The sequence below is a fragment of the Nelumbo nucifera genome, chromosome 4 (assembly GCF_055504915.1).
Source record: "Nelumbo nucifera cultivar China Antique chromosome 4, China Antique-T2T, whole genome shotgun sequence".
Taxonomy (NCBI): Eukaryota; Viridiplantae; Streptophyta; class Magnoliopsida; order Proteales; family Nelumbonaceae; genus Nelumbo; species Nelumbo nucifera.
In genome coordinates this window covers 74,967,440-74,991,594 of record NC_142652.1, presented here as the reverse complement: position 1 = coordinate 74,991,594, position 24,155 = coordinate 74,967,440, and the positions used below count along the sequence as shown (strand labels likewise).

The 24,155-nt window shown below is 39.3% G+C and overlaps 1 protein-coding gene across 1 annotated transcript; it reads right to left on the bottom strand.

Annotated features, from left to right (window-relative positions):
* Positions 1-4,179: 4,179 nt before the first annotated feature.
* LOC148800735 (extracellular ribonuclease LE-like) lies at positions 4,180-5,457 on the bottom strand. Its single transcript, XM_088902469.1, has 4 exons — positions 5,264-5,457; positions 5,001-5,156; positions 4,683-4,884; positions 4,180-4,598 (listed from the first exon to the last, which is right to left on the bottom strand). Exons 1-4 carry the CDS (start codon positions 5,369-5,371, stop codon positions 4,339-4,341), a joined length of 726 nt encoding a protein of 241 aa, XP_088758595.1. The 5' UTR covers positions 5,372-5,457; the 3' UTR covers positions 4,180-4,338.
* Between the last annotated feature and the right edge of the window lie 18,698 nt (positions 5,458-24,155).

The window sequence follows — 24,155 nt, the reverse complement described above, 5'->3', positions numbered from 1 at the left end:
ATGAAAGCATGGATTCGGAAGATAACCTGGAGAGCTTTTGAGCCCTAATGCTCCTTCATGGGTACTCAGACACCCTCATGTCCCAGTCTTTTCAGGCCATTTTCAAGGAAGCTATTCATATATGGTTCTCTACACTCCCTCTTCAATCCATCAACTCTTGGGACCAATTTGCAAACCTTTTTCTAGCCTACTTTATGAGCAGTCAATGGTGCTAGAAGATCATCATCTCCTTGATGTCCATCAAGAAAAAGCCTGGGGAGAGCCTTTGCGCTTATATGAAGAGATTAAACTAGGAGGAACATGAGGTTAAAGACCTTGACACCTTAGTATCTATGGCTGCCGCCATCAGTGACCTCTGCTTGTGACCCCTCAACTGGTGTATTTCCAAGACACCGCTTAAGAACATGGTGGAATTTCTCAAAAAAGTACAAAAATATTTAGCAGTTGAGGAAACTGAGGCTAACAAGCGCCTGCAAAACTCAGTGGCTAGCCCGAGCGAAAAGAAAATGAAGGACAAGGACAGACCAAACAACGGCCCAAATAGTAAGAACAATGAGAAGAAACTGCTGTTACCATCCTATGACAGGTATACTCCATTAAACACTTCCCAAACTCATATTCTCATGCAAGTAGGGAAGCAGGAGTACATGAAGAGGCTTGCCAAGTTGAAAATGAACCCTATAAGGGGAAATCCCAAGAAATACTACAAGTTTCATTGTAGCACGAGCCATGATACCGAAGATTGCTACAATCTCAATAATGAGATTGAGTCCATCATTTGATAAGGACATTTGAAAGACTACATCGGCGATGAAATTCCAACATTGTCTTTTGCACCATCACTAGCTAACCCCCAGCCTAATTATACTTTGACCGGGGTCATTGAAGTTATTGTTGGTGGCTCAGCTTTAGGGGGAGAGACTACCTTGGCCAGAAAAGCTTATGCTCAACAGTTGAATGTTGATTATAGGGTACAAAAGAAGTAGAGGCTAGAGGAGCTCATCTCCTTTTCAAATGATGACCTCAGAGGTGTGTCTATACCCCACAATGATGCGTTGGTGGTTTTGATGATAATCGTCAACTATGAAGTGAGAAGAATCCTCATAGACAATGTTTCTTTAGTTGATGTCTTATTCTATGAGGCGTTTGAGAAGATGTAGTTGACACCAGATCAACTACAACCCATTGATGTGCCTCTAGTTGGATTCTTTGGAGCAGCTATGAGACCAGAAGGAAGAATAGCCCTACCCATCACTATAGGGACAGAACCTCAACATGTCACTCGGATGAGGTCGAGCCCGAGAAGATAGTGCTAGTTGGGTCTCTCTTTCCTCAAGACACACTTTCCGAACTAGTAAGTTTCCTCAAAGCTAATGTTGACGTATTTGCTTGGTCTGCTGTCGATATGCTAGCAATTAACCCCTCGGTCATTACTCACAGGTTGAGCGTGGACCCAAGCTGTAAGCTAATTTGGAAAAAGAAGAGGAACTTTGCACCGGAGCGATGGAAAGCTATTGGATAGGAAGCCGACAAGTTACTCAATGCCGACTTCACTAGAGAGGTACACTATCCTAAATGGCTATCTAACGTGATCATTGTTAAGAAATCTAATGGGAAATGGTGGATATGTACTGACTTCACAGATATCAACAAGGCATGCCCCAAATACAACTTTCCATTATGAAGAATAGATCACCTGGTCAACGCCATTACAAGATATGAACTATTCAATTTTGTGAATTCTAAGGGCTCTTTCCATACACCATTTCTTTGAGTATATATATATATATATATATATTGATCTGCATGTGTGTGTATATATATATATATTATTTGATTAACCATTTTGTTTAATATAATAAACATATAATATTTGAGAAATGTCAACTTTTTGTACAAAATTTTTACATTTTTATTATCTTTCATGTTTATATCTATTATTATAAAATCTTTTATTATTTAATTATGGCATCAATGGTTAAACCATTAGTGGTGAAAGCCAAAAGTATAATATTAGATTTAATGTGAGAAATTGGAGTTAATGCATTAAATATAGAACTTAATGAGGTAGATTAGAATGAAATTATTGTGGTAGCTCAAATAATTATGATTTCTGCCCTCACATAGAGAGGGATTATATTCTAAAATAAGGGTATTCAGTATAGATTATCACTAATTTTTTAATATATGTTTCATCCTTTTGGTGGTTAGAAGTGCTTTTGCAAATGCCCAAGGCACTTTAGGAAGAAATAAACATTATAACAGCTATATATTAAAGAGAACATTATAACAGCTGAGTTTACATTTTTGCCCAGTTAACCAAGGATAACTTGAAAAGCATGGACACCTTATGCTAAAAGATTTCTAAGTAAATGCTATTGTTGATCAAATTGTCATTATTGCCCTCATCTTCAAATGAAGGCAACTTAAAAATAGATGGGCAATTTCTGTAATTAAGAAGTCCAAAAATCATTTATACTAGTATAAATATAATTAAATTTGTCCATATTAATTGGATTGTTTACAGGGGAGGTTGGGCTTTAAAGGAGGAATCTTTCATGCTAAAAGGATCTGCTACCCACGAGATGTTCCCGCATCTCTATCCACGAGACATGACAACTGCACATTGGGAATATTTCCCTTGTCATTCATGGGGAGATGTTCTGAATACATTGTGGTGGTGCTCTGTGGGTATGGATGTGAGTAGCAGATCCAAAATTTGCTAAAAGTTGGTGTGTAACATAAAAAGTTAATTTATCCTGCCAGTCATTATCTCTATGTAGGTTTTTGACCCTTATTTGGGAGATCTCATACCAAACCAGTAAATTACGGTTTGAGAAATTTTTAAACCGAGCCAAACCGTTTTGGTAAAGAAACCAAACTAAACCAAACCGTTTTATTTCGGTTTGGTGCGGTTTCTAATTCGGTTTAGGGACTTTGGACCATTCTATGGTTCTTTTGGACTTAACCCAATTAGAAAGCCCAAATAGATCCTTTAAAAATTAAAACTTAAAACTTTTATTATTATTTTATTATAAAATAAAGAGTTTATTATATATTTATAATTTTACGCCTTTCATTTAGATATATTATGTATAATGTTTGTATATCAAATATTCATATTATATTATATATATGTATATAGAATTTTGGTTTACTATTGGGTTCATTTATAAAATCCAATAAACCAAACCAAAACCATAAACCACAATTTAGAAAATTCTCAAACCAAATCAAACCAGTTATAGGTATAAACTGAACCAAACTATAAATTCAGTTTGATTCAATTCGGTTTTACAGTTTGAACCATATAGTGAACACCCTTAGGAACCTGTTACCTCATTTGGCATCACACAATCCATAACTGAATGGGTGCTACCTGGAAAGTCAGCTTGCCCCAAAATCAGCTCGTTGGGATTATAGGACTTTATGATAATATTGTACTTGAACTTAATTATTTTTTTGGTATTGATTACTGGCCTTTTTGCCCTACTGCACTTTTTATCTAGCAACATTATATTCTTCTCGAAGATGGATTTGGAGCCATTAGTTACAAGGCTCGAAACTGCATGTCTTCTGGGGTTTACCCACTTACGTGCCAACCAATCCACCACTCTGTTGGTGTATTTGCACTTAATTATGGCTTGAAAATTTTCCTTTATTTGGTTAGAAAGTAATCATAAAATAATATTAGGGAAAGATGCTTAAAATCAGTTCAGATTAGGTAAGCACAACGTTGTAAGCATAGTCAATAAGCACTTAGAATTTTTTCTGACACCTGTCCCTTAAAATAACTCCAGCCTACCCTTGAAAAAAATTAATACCCACTTTTGACAGTTGTCAAAATATTTATCAAGTGCTAATTTAACGTGGTTACTTTTTTTATGCTTACTAGACCCGATCCCCTTTAAAAGTCTTACTTACTGTAATTGTGACCTTGGATTTTACCCACTTACTGTAATTGAAAAAAATTCAATGTTGTGTCTTTATTCTCAAGACATTCGTCAGTCGAAATTGTGAACCTATTTGTTCCTCGTTAGATTTATTGGAGAGAAAGCAACTGGATTGATCATCTTTACCACGAAATGATGAACCTAAAAGGCTAAAAGCTCTACCTACCTAAAGCAATTCAGTTTTTGGTTTTTCATAAACCCAAAGGCCAAAACTGTACTGCACAAATATGGAAATAGATCTCTCTTTCTTTTTGATAGGCATGCAACATAGAGATACATCACATGGATCATATCCATATTTTATTATTCGAGCTACATTTCACTTTCACCAGTAAAACGGTGAATTATTTAATAGCTAGAGTAAATAAAAGCAACAGTTTAGGATCTAGGAACGAAGGTAGATCCCTTCAGCGGCTGATCCTCTGAAAGGTGGAAACCTAATGATCGAAGGACAGGTGGGCTCAGGGTAGACGGGGCAATCCATGAATTCAGACCCAGATTTATCCACGCAAAACATAACTTGGTAGAGCTGATATTTGCCAAATTTATCAACAGTGCAGTCAAGTGCAGGAGTTACTCCAGTTGCTATCTGAAGGACTCGTGTGATTCTCTCCGAGCTGTAGTACTGCCCATCGGGGTTAATCCCTGCATCATTATTATTGCTTACATATATAAGTGATAATTAAGAAACTTGAATTTATCTTCATGCCTGCAACAATATAATATTACCTTCCTTTTTGAGGATCTGGAGGATATTCACTTTGTCCTTCAAGTCGAGACCTGCTTTAAAGTAATCGTATTGACCATCGAAGACAGAGAGTGAGCAGGTGCCATGCTTGGACCACTCGTGAGCCCAGAACGGTGTGCTGTCGCTGCTTGGACATGAATACGACGGCCATTTGCGTTGCATTGTGTGAAGCAGGCCTGTTATCTACACCATGAAAAAGCGATATCGATCGATATCATCATATATATAGCAGGGAAATTAATAAACAAGTTTGTACGACGTAGCTCTTGATGAGAAGATAGGAAGAAGAAAATACATACCTGCGACAGATCTAAAGAGTTGCCTCGATCACAGTTCATCAGTCTGGTCCCACTACTGGAGCATGGAAAGAGGCCATGCACAGTGAATTCCTGCGAAACCATTCCAGTGTTTGGGAAGCAACAACCTTTTTCTGACGCACAAAACGACCCTGCCCACTAATAATTAACAAAACAAATATCAATACACAACTATCACAATTAGTGCAAACAATTAAAGAAACGAATTAACGAATGATTAATTCTGGGTCGTCTTCTCTACTCACCACTTGCGCATGATGGAAGAAATGGACACTGGTAGCATGTGAAACACTCAGAGCTGCTAAACATTGTATGACAAGAATCATAAGTTGAAATGAAGAAGCGGATGCCATGGTTTCCCTACTCTTACTTCACTTCACTTCGCTCAAGCTCAATCCTTTCTCTAGATTTTCTCAGTTTGGCGATGGTGCATGGTGTTCGGATAGCCACATTTATAGGCAAAAATCGTATGAACATTTGGTAGAAAATTTGTAGTTTTCGTTTTTTTTTATCTTTTGATTGATGGAGAATAATTTGGGTCCGTTCATGGCACAATGTTGTTGGATGGGTGGGAGAGTTGAAAGGACTTAAAATTATGATTCTGGTTTAATGGTGGTCCAGCGGACAAAGAAGAGAAAATTATGATTCATGAAATTCTATTTATTTTAGCGGTAGCTTTTGTTTCTCTTTCTTATAAACAACCGAAACTACGGGCCATGACCATGAGATATAGACTTATAAAATTGACGTGCCGCATTGCATCCCGTCCAATATTAAATATTACTAGGAGGCAAAAGTGGATAAAGCAATGTTTTCTCATTAATGCCTAAAAGGACAAAACAATTATTTTCTTTCAATCCTATCATCTGACGTAAAATGTAAAACATGTTATCTTATTTCCTCCACAAATTTATATCCTCTTTTATCTTCGTCTCTTTCATCTTTGTCTATATCCCAAGATATTATTCAGCTAAAAAAGAAAATGTTGCCTTGAATCATCAATTTGACGCGTGTAAGTAATATCAAAACCCACCATTGAATGGTTTCTACTTTAAAATTGTCTATGCTTTCAAATTTGGAGCCAGGGGAGCGGAGCAATTGTTGAAAAAAATGGGGTCACACAATCTTGAGGAGAAGCATTCTGAGGTGTGTCTAAAGGCATTGTTTTTAAAATGTTATTTATCTCATTCACTTATACTGAGTTTGCTATTGGGATATAGGAAAATTCGTTTACATGATACAATAGAGTCTTGAGCGAGAATCTGCAACTAACAAAGTTGAAGAGTCTCCAAAGAAACCTTATGTGAGATAGTAGCAGATTGAATTGAGAGAGACAAGAGTGATTTTTCAAAAACTTATGTTCAATTGCTCGATTCACCTTCCTTAAATAGTTTCTGAAGAGCCATGGAGAAGAGGAAGGTGATAGTTCAGAAAAGGCTCTTTGAATAGTCACAATTTCAAACATTGTGACTGTTAAAAGTTAGTTAATAGTTAATGACTATTAACTTTGAATAGTGCCTCTTGATCACACCCGATCGGATTGTGACCGTTGAAGTCATCAAAGTGTCCCTCTAAAGCACATCATTGCATCGCACACGCACACACGTTGCGCGGTAGCAAGCCTGCATACTCTGTTCTTTATATTTCTAAGGAGTGTAAATAAGCTCCTATTTAAAAACATAAAACAAGTTCCATAATTTTCCAATGTAGGACAAATTGAAAACTGATTTTAATAAGAGAAAACATTTATTTCCTAGATATTTGTGCAGGTGTATTTCTTCATGTAATTGATCAATCAAACCCCATTGAATTTAATCTCTAATGACATTAAAGTCCAATAGTAATTTCCAAGGTCCGAGAGTTGTAGGTCCCACCTGCTAAGAGTGAAAAGACATTAGAGGCCTTGGGAGTGTTCCTAGGGTCGAGGACTCCAACAGTCAAGTTAGCCGAGGGCTCCAAAGATGCTAAGGTCACTGCAAGAGTGTAAGTGATAGCTCAACTATGTGTGTGCATCTTTAGTTGTAGCATCCCTTTTATAATAGGAGTTGCTCAGGTGGGGAGTAATGCATGACATGTAACCATCCCGGAGATTGCGGTCACGTAGGGGGACTCAAACAGGCGTTGGCCGACCACGACCCCCTAATTAGTGACTCAAGAGTAAATGTTCCCAAAATATATGCCCACATTAAGTGCTCTGTAATCGTTAAGGGCAGGAATTACCCAATTGCCCTTATGAGATTTTCCTGTGTTGAAAATACCCCTGGCCAATGCCACGTGTCAGGGTCTGGCAGGCCTAGCAAATATACCTACATCACTTAACCCCCACTCTCGAGTCTAAGGTTGAGGGTTGCGAGTAACTTATGCTAAGCCCTCAGCCTCGGCCAATGAGATTTGCCAATATCTTTGTCGAGCTTTTCACTGTTCAAGGATTGCGAGCGAAATTGATCAACGTGGTTGTGGTTGAGTCACGTGTCTCATAAGGGTTCTTGTTTCTAGTGCCTAATAACCGTATTTGGGATGGACATTGGATTCATCGATCAAAGTGTCATGCCTTGGATGGGCCTTGCTTCGGCTGCTCAAGAGCAATGTTTGGGACAGATGGCTGAATGGTCACATCGGTTTGGCATATGTTGAACCGGGGATGATGGGCGAACCGACTTCGGGCCTTTACATCATTTTGTCTCTCAAGGTCGATGCCATGTGGAGGCCGTCGGCACAGTTGGGTGAGGCGGTTCACTTATGACCATCGAATAGAGTGAATCTTTGTCGTCCATTTCCCTTTAAAAAGAGGCGGTTCACTTATGACCACAGTACACTTGCTTGGAGTTTCTCAAACCACCTCGGCTCCTAATAAAATTTTCTTCAGTCCTTTTCTTCGTAGAAATCTTTTCTTGGTAAGGCTTTGTGTTCCATTGTGTAGACTTTTGATTCCAGTCCTGAGGCCTACACCCTTCCAGATTGGAGTGATCCCAATAGTACTCCTAGCACCAGATTGGTGTGTGCTTTCCTCTGCACCCCTTAATTCCCGAGTTGCTGAACCATTACAAGTTAACCCTTAACCAACTTGCTACCAACAATGTCAGGACAATAGTGGTTGTCTTGGTGATGGCTCATCTTCGAGGGGTCTCCATAACAGTGAATATATTTTGAAGCATATTTGCCTTAAGAAAACGCCTTGATGGTTAAGGGTTGTGGTACTTCTAGGGCCGATAGGGAAAAGTGGTGGACAACCCGTCATTTGTGCATAATTGGAAGAAGAAAATTTTCTTCATATTTTGTCCCACAGGTTGGTCTTTCCGAACTATTTGGGGAAGCCCAGATACACTGGTCGAGAGGATCATGCCACATAGTAGAGACGAGGAGAAGGCCATGATGAATCGGCTTCGACTGAGCGGGATAGTTCACGTCAGACCCTTGGTGAGGGAGGAAGCCTTGGTGATAGCCTGCCTTAGTCCTGCCCCCCTTGGTATTGACACTCCTATTACTTGCTAATTATGGCTTTGGCGGAGATTTGGTGCAGTTTTCTAATAGGTTGCTGCTTCATTGTTGCAGAGATGGAGGGCGGCATGAAGGCTATATTGTTACTTGCTAATTATAGCTATGTCGAAGAAGACCGCAAAAAAGAGTGTGGCCAAGTTTATGCCTTGGAGGGAGCCAAAGGAAGGTACGAATAACACAAGGACCGAGACTGAGGCAGCAAAGAAGAAGGCACTTGTGCAGAAGTGCCCGGTCGAAGGCGTCTGAGATCCATTGTCTGCCAAGAAGCTGCAAGTGAGGGAGCGTTGAGCTAAGGGGACTTCTAGTGGATCCCGTCAAGTTTTTCCGTACTCCTCTGACACTCAGGATCATAAACCCCTGAATGCTCATCTGGTCTACCATCCAACTTGGAATGTCAAGGAGGGAGAGTCCTTGTGCACATTTGAGATTAGCTAATAACTCGCCGTAGGGGTGGTGCTTCCCGGTGATTGTCGGTCTGGAATCCAGCACTCCATTAACTCGGTTTGGAATGCCTTGTTGGATAAGATGGTCAAGGTATGATTTTGGACTTCATCGATTGTTATAGGATCTTGACTGGTTTGAACTAACTTATATTTCTTTCTATAGATGGTCTCCTACTCCGTCTGCCTCTACGACAAGGTGGGGGTCTTGATTCAGTTGTATCTATCATAGGAGGTTGAGCGACTCAAGCATCAAGTGGCTAAAGTGTAGGTAGGGTGAGAGATGGTTGAGAGTAAAGCTCGTGAGGAATACGAGCACCGTAAGAAGGCTGAGGCCAAGGTTTCAGCGAAGGAGGAGTTGGTGAAGGGGTTGAAGTCCTCCCTTAGCTTGATGGAGAACTAACTTGAAGAATTATCTTTTCACGTGGTGTCTAACTATAAGTCCTCAGACGAGCACAAAAGGGACTTGGCCTACTTTACTTCCCATGCTTATTTGTAGGGTTTCAAGGATTGTATGGTCCAAGTGTCAAAGGTTTTCCTAAACTTTGACATTAATCAATTGGATTCATTTCCTGATGCCCAACAATCAGTTGAGGTTGTAGAGACGGCCAAGGATCAAGGTGGTGACGATTCATTGCAGGTTGACGGGCAAGAAGTGGCTAGTAAGGGAAACACTAGGGCCAATGGCCAGACTGAGGATGCCCACTAAATACTACATCTTCACAGTTGTTTGGGCCTGCATGCCCTTTGAAGAAATGTTACTTCTGCTTTTTTTTTAACTACGGGGCTGATACCCCCCTTAGAAACTTTTTGTCAAAGAACAAGTGTGAATAGAAGTTTCTTCCTTTGTAAAACAATGCTTTGTATAGGTAGGGTAAGGCTTGGATGGGAGATGGTCTCTTTGAAAGACAAAGAAAGACTAGGGATTAGAGGGATAGGCTTTCAGTCTAGAGTGCTAGGGTAAGGAATCCAAAAGAAAAGGGTGTTTGAGTGCTGGGTGCTGAATGAATTTCTATACGGGGAGGATCTTTATTTATGGGGGAGATCCCGAGATCCTGAAAGGTAGGAGATAAAGGTGCTTGTGACCTATCGAGAAAGGGGATATTACGTTTGCTGTCAATCATTGGGCACACCACTGGGGCTTCGCCACGTGTCTCATAGGGATCTTCCTAAGGATCGGCTTTTCTTTCACTTGGGAGTCCTCATTACTTATCTGTGCCCTACTTAATTGACGTGGCACTCATGACATCATCGTTTGGAGGGCGATATCTTGTTAGTTACACGTGGTGCCTTGCTACGTTTGTCCCTTTGGAGTCATGTGCATAGGTGTTGTTGGGCGTGATTCTTTAACGAGCTGTGAGTTTATCGCATGTCCAAACAGGTGTGGGACCTTGTCGTGGGTTTGGCCATGGTTTCCTTTTGCTCAGGCTATGAGTGGGCTCACTAAGGGCGTGGGGTGAACCGCAGGTTTATCGCGGTTCTGTGATGTGTGATGTGGGTTCATCGTAGGTCTGGGGTGCATTGTGGGTTCATCACAGTGGGGAAGTTGGGTGTTTGGCTATTCGCATGCAATTGCGTGGTATCAATTTAGTATTTGATGTTCTCTAAGGGTCTTAATGAACACTATGTACCAACATTAGCCCCCCCTGCTTGTCGGTAAGTGGGAGCTTATCGATAAGCACTTTGCCTTCTCATTTTTGGGTTTTGTAGTGGGTTCGCTTGTGTGCATTGGGTCTCGAGATTTTCCCTATTTTGTAGCTTTGTATGGATTCTGCAAGCCTTGTTTTTGCAGTGGTAGTTTCTTACATTCCATGGCTTAGCCCCCTGTCTTTTGGTAATTTGCTTCCTGTCAATGGTCAATGCCATGCTCTATTTGTGTGTTCTAGGCCCCCTAACCGTTGATAGAAAGATAATTGGCAAAAGACATTGGAAGGAGAAAAAGAAACTGTTTCTAAAAAATTTCCTTTGCTAATGGTGGTACTCATGTCCGGTTTGTAAAGTTTAACTCGCCTAGTCATTTGCCAAGGGGTGTTTGTTGAAATGTCAAGCCCCTTGACTATCATCAGTGAGAAAGGGATTGGCAGATGGTTTTGTGTATTGGTTCAATAGGGATGAAGCCCATTTATGTGACGGTGCGCAGACTTTTTGATCAATGATGAGTGATTGAATTGCTAACGTGTTAAGTTGACGATGGGGTTGGGACGATCATTGGGCAGCGCCCACATGGCAGGCATGACTAGCAATCTCTTCGTTAACTAAGTGGTAATTAATGTGGCTTGACTGCTCGTGCGGCATCGTTTCGTTACCCAATATTTAAAATGACGGTAGCACACGTGGCACTATGTTTGAATGAATGCACCATCTTATCCCGCCTTTTAAAGGGTGTTTATGTAAATTACATGGGTTACTTTTCAACTAAGCATCATTTCAGGCCTTGTACTGGCGTCTATTCATCTTCTCTGATACTGTTCGGCATTCCGCATGCATGTGAAAATCCTTATAATAGTGTAGGGAAACCGCATCAGTTCTCCCTTTTACCTTCTTGCTATCGTCTTCGTAGTGTTCTTTGAGTCCTAGGTTGCTTCGCAAAGCCCTCTTCAATTCCTTTTCTTGTCTCGCGTTCCTTTGTGCCCATCTGTTTCATGCCTCTCATGGCTACTCGCCAAGGAAAATCGGTCTATTCTTTCATTGACTTTGTTAGGGAAGTCGATACCACTGAGTTGTTGGTGGAGATAGAGGCCTCCCTAGCGATGGTGGGAGGGGTTTCTAGCCTCCCATGCCGGTGTCTAGGGGTAAGGGTGGCTCTTTTGATGTCATCATTGGTGTAGAGCTAATGTGTCTCTATGATCATTCGAAAGTGTCCATGTCGTACAAGTGTTAGAAACCCCAAACTGATAGTTCAAAATCCCCCAACATTTATGCTACCTAGACGCAATACATTCTTGAGAACCCCATGTACTATTGAATGTTGTAGGATTCCAGGCTTCTCAGATTCATGGATTGTTACACAAATCTCGTGGGTTGGGAAGGTGTTATGTATGTTGCTCATCTACTAGGTCACTGGTGTTTCCTTACCCACACCTTTGTAGGTGCATTTGGGGAATTTACTGTCTCAGTTGAGGATGTGGCAGCCTTGTTGGTGCTACCGGTTGGGGGTTCTATGTCTGTGCAGCATTTGTAGTACATTGAATCCATTCTTGCAAATTTGAGGAGGTTATGCAAGGAGCTTCTTAGGAAAGTTCCTCCTTATAAAGAACTTGTGGACCAATCCACCGCTTGGGGCAAGATGTTGTTGGACCAGTTGTTGGAGTATTGGTTTGAGTCTCATGGCGGGAGGGATGTCATGGTGTGGGATGCTGGCACGTAGTGCCATCTTGCAGCCTATATTCTGTATGTGGCATCACGTTTCTTGTTCTTGGGGGTCCCCAATTATGGTATTGATACATTATTGATTCCCCTAGCTGTCCTTGCTATCAACAGCCATCAACTTCGGTTGGCGTTTATGTTTCTTGGTTACCTATACAAGCAAATGGATGACGCCGTTCAGCAGCTCAATGACCCCAGTTGCAAGAGACGCATAAGTTATATATTTGCCCCATTCATCTGGATGTTCCTTTGTGAGTGATTTGAACTCGCTGCGTCTATCTCTGATTTGCGCCCACGTTGCTACTCTCGACAATGACAGAGCGAAGGAGAAGGTTTTTTAAGTGTGTAGGAGGAAGTGCTGGCTCTAGGCCAATAGACATAAACAAATTAAGATGAGCGAGATCAGTGTGAAGTTGGCTTCTCTCGATGGCTAATAACCCTACATTTTGATTCCTTAAGGGCATCAATTCAAGGGTATTTTCGGCCTTAGAAAAGTCAAATTGTGTCATTTTCCCAGTTAATTTCAATATTGTGGCCTCTAAGGGTGTCTGTGCAAATTTTGTATTAGCATGCTCCCCACACCTTAGCAAACCCTAGAGCATCTTTTAACCCATTCTGTTCACTCTTAACAAACCTTATCCACCCCTAACTGCTAAATCCTCACCTTCCATCCCTTCTAATCTCTACCATCCATTCTAGGGCACTCTTATTTTAGCATTCTAAACTTAGGAGCCACCTAACTTCTAATCTTCACCATTCAGCCTTTTAGCCATTAAATCTCAGCCTTACATAATATTGGGTGCCTTCTCCTTTTCTTCTCAGCCTTAGGATCACCCTAGAACCATCTTAGCCATCCATTAGAAACCCTAGGGCATCCCTAACATTGTTAAATCCCAGTTGCCACCCCCCATCTTTCTCCCTATTTGCAGTTGTGTCCAGCCTTCTCTATAAAAAGGGTCCCAAGGGCCCTGTAGAAGGGGTTTGTCAATTCACCCAGTTAACAAGGCTAAGGTTTCTTGAGGAGTTCAAGGGTTGTAGAAGGGGAGGACGCCCAGATCTTGTCAAGAGGGGTCCCTGCAAGCTGTTCAACCACTATGCAACTACCACCACTGGATCTGATCAACCATTCTTTTCTTTTCTTTATTTTCTTTTCTGTTATTTTTATTTCTGCAATGTTTTAGATATAATTCTTGTTCGTTTCTCTGTTTTGCAGATCTGAATTCGTTCGGTACAAGGCTAAGGTGTCTTGAGGGGTTAGAGGGTTGTAGAAAGGACGGACGCCCGGTTCTTGTCAGGAGGGCTTTCTGCAAGCTGTCTAGTCGATCTGCAGCTACTGCCACCGGATCCGAATTCTGGATCATTTTTGATTTCTTTTATTTCCCTTGTTGATTTCCATACTTTATTAAATTCTAATTTTTATTTGTTGTCTTATTTAAATTCAAAACATTTAATTTCAACAATAATAGATTTTATTTTCATATTTTCTGCCATTCCCGATTTCATTCTCTTGTTCGGATCTAAGTATATATTAATTTTTCACTTGCTTCCCTATGGATACGACCCATTCTCACCCATTTACTACGTTAGTAGTTGTTTGAGAAACAAAAAAATTTACAAATAATTAAATTGGTGTTCCAAAGTGGTTAATGACACGCTTCCGGACACACCAAGTTTTTGGCGCCGTTGCCGGGGAAGCATGGAGAAAAATTTTTATTTACTTTTTCCGGATCTGTTTCATTATTTTTTTCTTTTTTGTTTTATTACTTGATCAATTATCTCATTTTAATTCTTGTTTCTCTTTGATTCTGCAGGACGGAATAGCGAAACGTGGGGTACCAGAGCATTGCGGGACTCTGGGACGGAAGAGAAGAGAAGAGAATTTGGATTGCGTTTCAGGTGTAGTCGTTCCATTTTATTTTTAATTTTCTTATTTTTATTTTCAAACACTTTTTTTGATAGAATAGTTATTTTTGAATTTTTAATTAATTTCCTTTTTCTAGATCTGATTTATTTCTAGTATTATTTTGCTTCCCTTTTGTTTCTAGATCTATTCTTCTTTCTTTATTTTAATTTCTTGTTTGATTTTTTTTCTTTATTAGGTTTGTCTTTTTCTTTTACTTTAGATTAAAAAAACAAAAAAAAAAAACAAAAGAAATCATTTATTTTATTTTATTTTATTTTATTTCTTGCAGCATAATTTTCATTTGTTTATTTTATTTTATTTTCGGTTTAAATTTTAGATTCATTTTTTTCTTTTATTTCAGACAAAAAAACAAACAAAAGAAATAAAAAAACTCGTTTATTTTATTTTATTTTATTTTTGCAGCATATTTTTCTTTTTGTATTAATTTTTAGATTTGTTTTTTTCTTTTATTACAAAAAAAAACCAAAAAAATATAAATAATAAAAAAATTCAGCATATTTTTTCTTTTATTTATTTTATTTTCGGTTTAATTATTTTTTATTTTATTTTATCTATTTCTTGCATAATTTTCTTTTTGATCATTTTATTTTCAGTTTAATTTTCAAATTAGCAATTAGTTTGTTAGAATTTATTTTTGGTAGTTGTTAATTGTTTTTAGCACAATTAATTGTTGTTTTATTTTCTGTTTGCAATTATTATTTGTTGCTTTATTTAATTTTCTTTCTTTTAGTTGTTTAATTGAATAATTAATTGCCAAATAGGAAAATTTTGAGCTTTTCGAATTTGAGTTTAAATTTCAAATCTGAAGTTAAATTTAAATTTTTATTTGAATCTGAATTTGAATTTGAATTTCAAATTTTGAAATTTAAATTTAAAATTTTTGAATTAAAAAAATAAAAAAATTTTAAATAAAAATTCAAATTTAAATTTTAGGAATTTAAATTTCAAAATTTGGATTTGAATTTAAATTTTCAAAAATTAAAATTTTGAATTAAAAAATCAAAAAAATATAAAAAGTCTAGAAATTTTTTTTTTGAATATTTCTCTTGTATTTTCATTCCAGTATTTAGGGTTTGATATTCTAGAGCATGCATTATATAGGGTTATTTATTTGTTGAAATTATTATTGTTAGTTGTGAATGTGTTAGGTGTTCTCTTTATTATTTTAATTGTTCCTTTTGCTTAGTTGTTTGCTTTATTCTTTTATGTTTAATTGCTGAATTGCATTTTAGAAACAATTGTTCATGCATTGTAGTTAGTTGCATTTTGTTGTGTTTATTTTGTCTTTTCGTTAATTCATTTAAGGGCATCCAACCTAAATAAAATAACATGGGGATTTCATCACCCTTCTTTGGCCCAAAAATTACCACCCTCCACGTGCGGTTCACCCTAACCCTAATTTAAAATTTGGATAGCAAGATCTTTTAGGAAAGCCTCACATTTGGTTCAAATGTGTGTTGAATTTTAGCAAAGCTTGAAATTACTTTCCATAACTAGCAGTTGGTGTCTAAGGAAAGATGTTAAATGGCTACGCCTAAGCAGGTCTTGTGGTTACTTAATTAGGTCCTTGCGAGAGCAAGGGGAGCCTCCCACATCCCCACCTCTTACCTGGCTAACCAAAGGAAGTGGTGTAATTCCAAGTGAACCTAAAAGGATTCACATTTGTTGAACCACTAGTTTAGGAAACCCTAGGTCAGTTCCTAGGTCTTGTGGTTGATTTGTTTGCCTTTAAAAAAAATAAAAATAATAATAAAAAATAAAAGAGAAAATAAAAAAAAATTAAAAATTCAAATTTAAATTTAAATTTCAAAATCTAAATTTGAATTTAATATTAAAAAATTTAAATTTTGAATTTCAAAATAAATAAAAAAAATCAAATTTGAATTTAAATTTCAAGAATTTAAGTTTCAAAATCTAAATTTGAATTTATATTTAAAATTTCAAATAAAAAACATAAAAAAAAATTTAAAAATTTAAATTTGAGTTTAAATTATAGAATTTAAAATTCAAAATCTAAATTTGAAATTAAAATTCAAAATTTAAATTTCAAATTTCAAAAAAAAAAAGAAGAAGAGGAAGGGGCTTAAAACAAAATAACAGAAAATGAATGAAATGGCCGGAGTTTGTGGAATGAGAAATTACTTCCAACCTGAGCCACAAATAGATTGGAACCACATGTCTCGACAACTGGACAAGATTAATGGTATGGCCCAAAGACTTGACAAAGTCCTTGCACATCGTCAACAAAGTGGCCCATACCCAACCTTGTCATCCTATCCATCATGTTCCATCTATGCAAGCCTGGCCCATCATGTCAGCCAGTGCCTTGCGACGGGCCCATGTTAAACAGTTATTCCAAAACAAGTGCATGTGGCCAATAGATTTTTCCAACCCAATGCTAACCCATTCTCTAGTTCATATAAACCTGGGTGGGAAAATCAGCCCAACTTCAATTATAGGGCCCAAGTCCAAGAAAACCCCCTACTAGATATGCACTCTCAATGGTCTGAAGCCCAGACTCATTGGGAGTACAATGATTACCCTAGGACTCAAACAGCTCAACCATGTCAAACCTATATGTAGTCCCAACAACAATACCACCCATCTAACTCAATGGCCCAAAATTTTCAAAGGACATAAGTACAGTGTTCATTCCAGTAGGTGTACCCTAGGAACCAACCGGTTCAACCGTATCAAGCTTACCCACAATCTCCTCAAACCTGTACCATCGATGACCAATTCATGGACATAAGTACAGTGTCCATTGATAGATTAGAAAACCAAATAGGACAGCTAGCCGAAGCCAAGAAGAGGACAGGAGTAGGGCAATTACCAAGTCAACCGTTTGTGAGTCCTAGAAATCAGCCACCGGGTTTTCCTCCACAACAAATTCAACCACCTCCAAAGAACCCTCAGCCTAAAAATGCCAAAGCTGTTACAACGTTAAGGAGTGGGAGGATGTTAGAGGGCCCATGTGAGAAAAAGAGAGTTAATAAAGAAGAAAAGGAGCAGGAAGACCCTAAGTTGGGGGGAGAAGAAGAAGGAAAGGAAACTTCAGAAGAAAAACCTTTAGTGAACCAATCCATAGTTCCCTTTACAATTGCACTCATAGTCGGGCCAGTGCGAAAGAAGAAAGACTCGTAACGAGGAGAGCAGGGAAGTCCATATTAACTTCCCTCTCCTCGATGTGATCCAACATATCCCGGCCTATGCCAAGCTCTTAAAAGAGTTGTGTATTCAAATGATGGAGCCACAATCGGCTCCACAAAAAATGATGCTCTCGGCAAATGTTAGTGCAGCTCTCCTAAATCAAATCCCCCGAAATGTGAAGTACCTTAGTGCTCCTCTCATAAGCCGTGGCATCATTGGAATCACCTTTGATTGGGCACCAATGGATCTTAGGGCTAGTATAACTTTACTTCCATCAATTTATGATAGGTTCAGGATCAGCGAGTTAAAATCAACCCCGATAATTCTACATCTCGCTGATCGGTTAGTCAACACTCCTTGAAATGTTATTAAGGTTAGGGTAGAGGGTTGTCACTTCCCATTGGATTTTATCCTAGACATGACCCCAATTGGGGAGCTGAACCATATCCCGATAATCTTAAGATGTCCATTCCTAGCAACGACCATCAATTGTAAATCGGGAGAAATGAACACTTCATTAGGGGAGCAGAAAGTCTGGTTAAGCGTTTATAGTTCCTCTAAGTATCCAAACCTAGGGGAAGATGAGTTCAAAGTAGATATAGTGGATAACTTTTTAAATGACCTGTTTACCCCTTGGTTAGAATACTTTGAGCCATGTTTATTGGAAGAAGAAAGTGAGTCAGAGAGTGTAGATGGACAAAGTGCTTGAATGTGTCCGGTTGAAGACGTTAAACTTAGTGCTAATTAGGAGGCAACCCAACGTCATTTTCAGTTACTTTTAGGATTAGAGTTTTTATTTTATTTTATTGATTCAAGACTAGGTGGCATACCTTGAACCCCTCAAGAAAACCCTACTCATTGATCCCTTTGGTCCAAATCTTCTTTGCTTCATTCTAGTCAGGCCATTAGGGATAATGGCATTTAAGTTGGTGGATGAGAAAAGAGAGAGAAAAGTTGATAAAAAAATTGTGAAACTAAGCCTTTAAAGATGGAGAATTAAAATTTCACTGAAATTTTTGAAATTTTCCATTAAAAAAGATTCCCAAATAGAAAAAGTTATAGAAATTGGTAGCAAGTGATAGGAGTAAAAAATTGGTCTTGTTTGAATATTGTTGAAACCGTTGGGAAATTGAAAAATACTCCCAAGTTTGCCCCTGTCAAGATAGGAAGAGAAAGATTGAGAAATTAGACAAAATTCTTCAAATTGTTAAGAGACAGTGGACTACCCTGAATAGTGTTGCTTAAAAAAAATAAAAAAAGAGAAAAAAAGAGAGAAAAAAGGGGGGGGGATAAAAGGTCAGTGGATACCCTAGACTTAGTAACCGGGTTTCTTCACCTAAGTCATGTGTCGAGATTTGTGTCAAAAGGAAAAGGGAATACCAAAGACACTTACCTAACACTTAGTAACCGTGTCTCTTCACCTAAGGCAAGTGTCGGGATTCGCATAAAATGGTGAAAGGAAACAATAAAAATAAGTTCAGGGGTAGAAATCCGCTATCAAAAATAATAAAAAGAATACCTGTTTGATTTTAAAATCAATCTCATCTTATCAAGACAGTTTGCAAATGGAAGGGTAAATAAGATTTTTAAGCCATGTTTCGATAAAATTCAAAATAAGACAGTTTTACCCCTAAAGCCCGATACCGACCTATACAGAGTTTAAGAATGCTAGAATCAGGATGCTTGATTAATTTTATTTGGGATGACCTTGTAATGGAAAAGATCTATATACTCAATGTAATTTTAAGGCTGCATTGCTAAGGGACTAGCAATGGTTCGAGGGTTGTAGAGAGGACGGATGCCTGGTTCTTGTCAAGAGGGCTTTCTGCAAGCTGTCTAGCCGATCTGCAGCTACTGCCACCGGATCCGAATTCTGGATCATTTTTTATTTCTTTTATTTCCCTTGTTGATTCCCATACTTTATTAAATTCTAATTTTTATTTGTTGTCTTATCTAAATTCAAAACATTTAATTTCAGCAATAATAGATTTTATTTTTGTATTTTCTGCCATTCCCGATTGCATTCTCTTGTTTGGATCTAAGTATATATTAATTTTTCACTTGCTTCCTTGTGGATACGACCCGTTCTCACCCATTTACTATGTTAGTAGTTGTTTGAGAAAAGAAAAAATTTACAAATAATTAAACTAGTGTTCCGAAGTGGTTAACGACATGCTTCCAGACACAACAACGGCTTTGTGTGGCGGCCATACGCCTGGATGGTGCACCACACCATGCCATTCTGTATTGGTGTGCTTGTTCCAGAAGGTGGTGACTATCAATGTGTAGTTGACGTGAAGAGTGCTACTATGGGTGTGGCGGGACTGGTGACCTGGCCTGGCATCCTTGCCTATCTTCATTGTACAGGTGAAGCACAATTAAGCAAGTACCGACCTTACCGGGTGCTGCGCCAGTTCGGGTACGGCGACATGGGAGCTCAATTTCTGAGGTCTAGTGGAAAGGATGTATTCTAGGTGCGGCGCCACAACCTTGCCCTTCCTAGGTGTGTGCGGTTCCCATTAGCTGGTTATGGAAGGGTGCAGGGTCGTAAGTCCCTTCATCTTTCATATCTTTGTGCATTGTTTGGGGGCTTCCAAGAGTTATTGTGGACGAACCCCCGTCTTCTTCATGTATTGGCCCCCCCTGAGGGCTAGACTGCTAATTGAAGGGGGGATGCAACCATTCATTTTTCTGGATCTCTGAGGAAGGTGCCAAAAAACGTGATGGGAAGTAGCCTATTGTGGACGAGGGGGGGAGTAGCCATCCTCCACCTATGGAGAGTTCAAGATCTGTGAGGGTGCCCTGTTCTTTCCGGCCGGTTGTTGGGCCAGAGTCTTTTGATTCAGCTACGACTTCATCGCATGCATAGGAGGGTCATGTTGAGGGTGGTCAGGAATCTACAGCATCAGCCCCTGTGGAAAATGCTGTGTCGGTTGTTGAGCTAGTGGACTTGCCAGTTGTGGTACCCTCTTCCGTGGGTGCCATCGTCCACTTCTTGAGCATGCGAATGAAGAGGAAGGCCTTTGTTGTGGTTGGAATGGTATGTATTTGTTAGCTTTGTGTTAGGGTGACGTCACATTGCATTTTATGTTGTTGACTGCTTTGTGTTGCTTACTCGTAGGGTCCATTTGGTGTGGTCCCTCCATCGTGCCTATCATGCCTATTATTAGGTGGTTGGTGGAGGAGCTAAGATCAGCACAGCCCCCCTGTGTGTCTTCTAAGGTTCCTAAGGGTGTTGGTGCTAGGGAGGCTGTCCCTGGTGACCTGAGGTAGGAGGAGGAGGTTCCTGCTAGCTCTGAAATAGCGATACCTTGCGAGGAGGCTCCGGTCCCACCTGCAGTTGTTAGTGTTGACGTTACTAAGGTGGTAGAGGTCAGGGATCCCGTTGGGTTGGAGGCCTCAATTGGGGAAGTTGGTGTCTCCAAGAGCTTGGAGGCTCAGTCAGGAGGTGGGGACATGGAACCTGGGGTCGTCTTTCCATCAGAAGAGCTTATTTACGAAGAGGAGTTGGCCTAGATTTACTAGGAATTGGGGGAGTATTGTGATAAGCATAATATCCCTCCTTTGGGTTATCAAACTGAGAATCCTATGGAAGTTCAGGGCTGTCACGAGGGAGAGAAGTACTCTATTTCTAGCTCGGTGGCTAAGTTTGCCTCAATAGTTGTAAAACACGGGTGGCTTCCATCGACAAATTTTCATATAGTGGTTGTCGGGCCCGCATTGAACTGTTAAACAGTATATGCCCTTAGCTTTGAACAGATTGATGTACTTGATGACATTTATTGTAAATGAATGAAAGTACATAATTGATTCATGTGTTTTGGTGTGTTTTTGTGTAATACCCTTGAACTGGACACTTATGAGGCTCATGTTAGTTTAGAATCTTCATAGCCGTTGGATAGACATGGGGAGATTTATCCTACCAAGGCTGACACTGATGTGCCGCCAAGTTGGTTGGGGTGGCTTGTCTCAGCTGCCAGGGGGAGACCTGAGGTACATGCAGTGTGGGTTTTCTTGAAACACTGAACCAAACCAAAATTCCAGTATTGCCCTGGACCTTGGAGATAGATGGGCAAAATTGAAATGTTACACCTAACCCCTAGACTCGATTATGGTACTGCACTAGGTGCCGGATTGGGATGTCATTAATATACCAATCAGTGAGATCCTTAGAGGGGGTCAAAACCTGGGTATGTTGGGATAGTTTGAGAATTCACCTGAGTGGGTGATCATAGTGAAAGGATCAGCCATTTTTGTCGGACAAAGTGAATGATTGGGGAATGCACTCTCTCTGATGGAAACCTAAACTACCGACAGTTGATTTCAATCGTTGAAATTTGTTTTTGCAAAATATATTTATATATAGAGATACACATACATATATATATATATTTATGGTTTCAAAATGTTTGTAAAAGGTTTTAATTCTCGGGATCCATGTGAGTAGAGAGTGCAGCACTGTTCGTTACAGCCGAGGGAGAGGTCCTCTCTTGTCGGGCAATTTTTGATCATTATGGGCTGAGAGGTTAATTGTAAGACCATTGAGGGTAATATCTGATGGGCTAATCTTGCATCTGCCCACAGTCCTTGGGTTTTCATAGGGTGGCTGGACCCAATGACCATTTAGTGTAAATGTTGGGCCCATTAAGAGTCCACAATGATGGACTCAAGGATCACTGTCTCGTATAGTGAATTCGGTCAGGCCTTGTAACAAAGGCTGGGCTGAACCCATGTGGCTGATGTGTAGATCAATGTTTGGGTTCCACACAATACAAAGAGATTCAACTAGGCAGTAGGTTAAGAGGTGAAGTGAGCACATAAACTTAATTGTCCTAAAGCCCAATTGAAGCTGCGCTTTAGTTAGTTAATTAAAAGAAGGCAAGATGGGATTTATAATCTGACTAGGATTAGCTGAAGGATAAGATAAGTCTTATCCATTCAATAGTCTAGATCCAAATATCAGATTTGGATTAAGGAACTCTCTCCTAATTGGAATAGGAGGCTGATCCTGAGAGGGCTATAAATAAAGGGGGCAAATTCCTTAGTTACACACCACAACAATTTGTAGAGTTCTTTCCTATTCTTGCCGCTCCTACTAGTTCGATCTCCACTTGTGGGAGTGATCATGAATTGTTCTTGATATTGCTTCTTGGTAGAAGAAGCAATCTGAAGTTGTGCTCACCAGCCCTCTACTCCATTCTTGTTGAAGAATTCAGTTCATGCTGAAGAGCCATCCTACTGATCCTGCTTCACCACACACTGTGTCATCTTCAGTGGAAGCGGGTTTTGGTTTTCTCCTTGTACATTAACACCTTCATTGGGAGTTACTACTACTTCCTATCAGGTATATCCCTCTCCTCCCTTTTGGTTTCAGATCTGGTCCGGTTTAGTTCAAGATTGATTATTAAAAATGCAGTTTTCTAAAATAGGGAATGCAATTCCCATATGGGAGAGAGAGAAATTTTTGAAATTTCACCCTACCTTCCTACAGGGTTCGACCATCTATGTGATGGATCTCTCATCCCTTCAGTGGTATCAAAGCTAGGTTCAAACCTTGAATCGAATGAAACCAAATCTGAATCTGCGCAAATGGGCAGATGGCGTTCTACCCAATTTGCACAGTTCGCATTTTCACTGGGAAATCGGTTCCCAGTTTTGGGTGAATGATCTGAAATTAAATTTTTATTAATCTGATTTATATTTAGAATTGTTCTATATATTTTTCTTGGATTTTGGTTTGTTCGCATGATGGAGATCAAATTCTTTTGGCGTAAGAAATCTGCACCCCTACCGATTTATTCTATTCAATCTTTGTCTGTAAATAATTTTTTTATTTTTATTTTTCTAGATAGGATGTATAGGATTTGATTCTGATGTAATACTAATAGAAAGAATTAGTTTTTTTCTATTCTTATTTCGTGGAAGACGAAGTTGATTCGCATGGAGGAGTAGACTTGCGTAGATAAGAAATTTGCGATCCACAAATTGCAGTAATGGAAACCAAAATCTGCGAACTAATTTTTTGTTTTGCAGGTTTGCAGCCTTGCGAGCAGCCCCCTTTTGTGTTTGTTCACTGATTCTTGAATGCCATTTATCAGTTATTTAATTTCAGATCATCTTGTTGAATTGGATCTTGAATTAAACATCAAATCCTTGACCCATTCGAACTAGATTGGACCAAACTGGTTGGACTGAATCTGTGGTTTGATGGGGGCTGTTCTCAGCCCTAAAATCTCCTTCATGGGCCGAGGGATTGATGGTTAATTGCAAGATGCAATTCGGCCCACACTGTGAAACCCAGTTTTAATCTGTTAAAACTTCTTTAGCCCAATTCAGAATAAATGCTATATGGGCCGAACTGCCTTTTGCAGTACAACCCATATACCTAGATAATATTAATTGATAACATTATGGAATTAAATGGGTTCTATTTATGGGTTTAACAGTTATTTAATTGATTGGATCAATTATGAATTTCATGCATGTGATGTATGGATGTGTGATGTGCTACGAACATGGGCCATAAGCACATGGCCCATGCTAATTCGATAGTGGCTCTTTCGAACACCATGGCTGAATGGACATCATTTCCATGGTGCCCTTAAGATCATTGGATGATCTCCCTACGTGGTGGGCCCTACATCAGATTCCTCCCCAAGAGGAACCGTATGGAACCCTAGCCATTTAGGGCCCATTTCAATCTGGCTTTATGAAAGTCAGTACGAGCCACTTTGGTTTGACCTAAATAAATCTAGGGTG

Bases quoted from the DNA above. Each gene is read 5' to 3' on its own strand.
- LOC148800735 (XM_088902469.1), bottom strand. From the start codon at position 5,371: ATGGCATCCGCTTCTTCATTTCAACTTATGATTCTTGTCATACAATGT. The intron at 5,157-5,263 runs GTGAGTAGAGAA...GTTAATTATTAG, and splicing joins TCTTCCATCATGCGCAAGTG to TGGGCAGGGTCGTTTTGTGC. The intron at 4,885-5,000 runs GTATGTATTTTC...TTCATGGTGTAG, and splicing joins ACTCTTTAGATCTGTCGCAG to ATAACAGGCCTGCTTCACAC.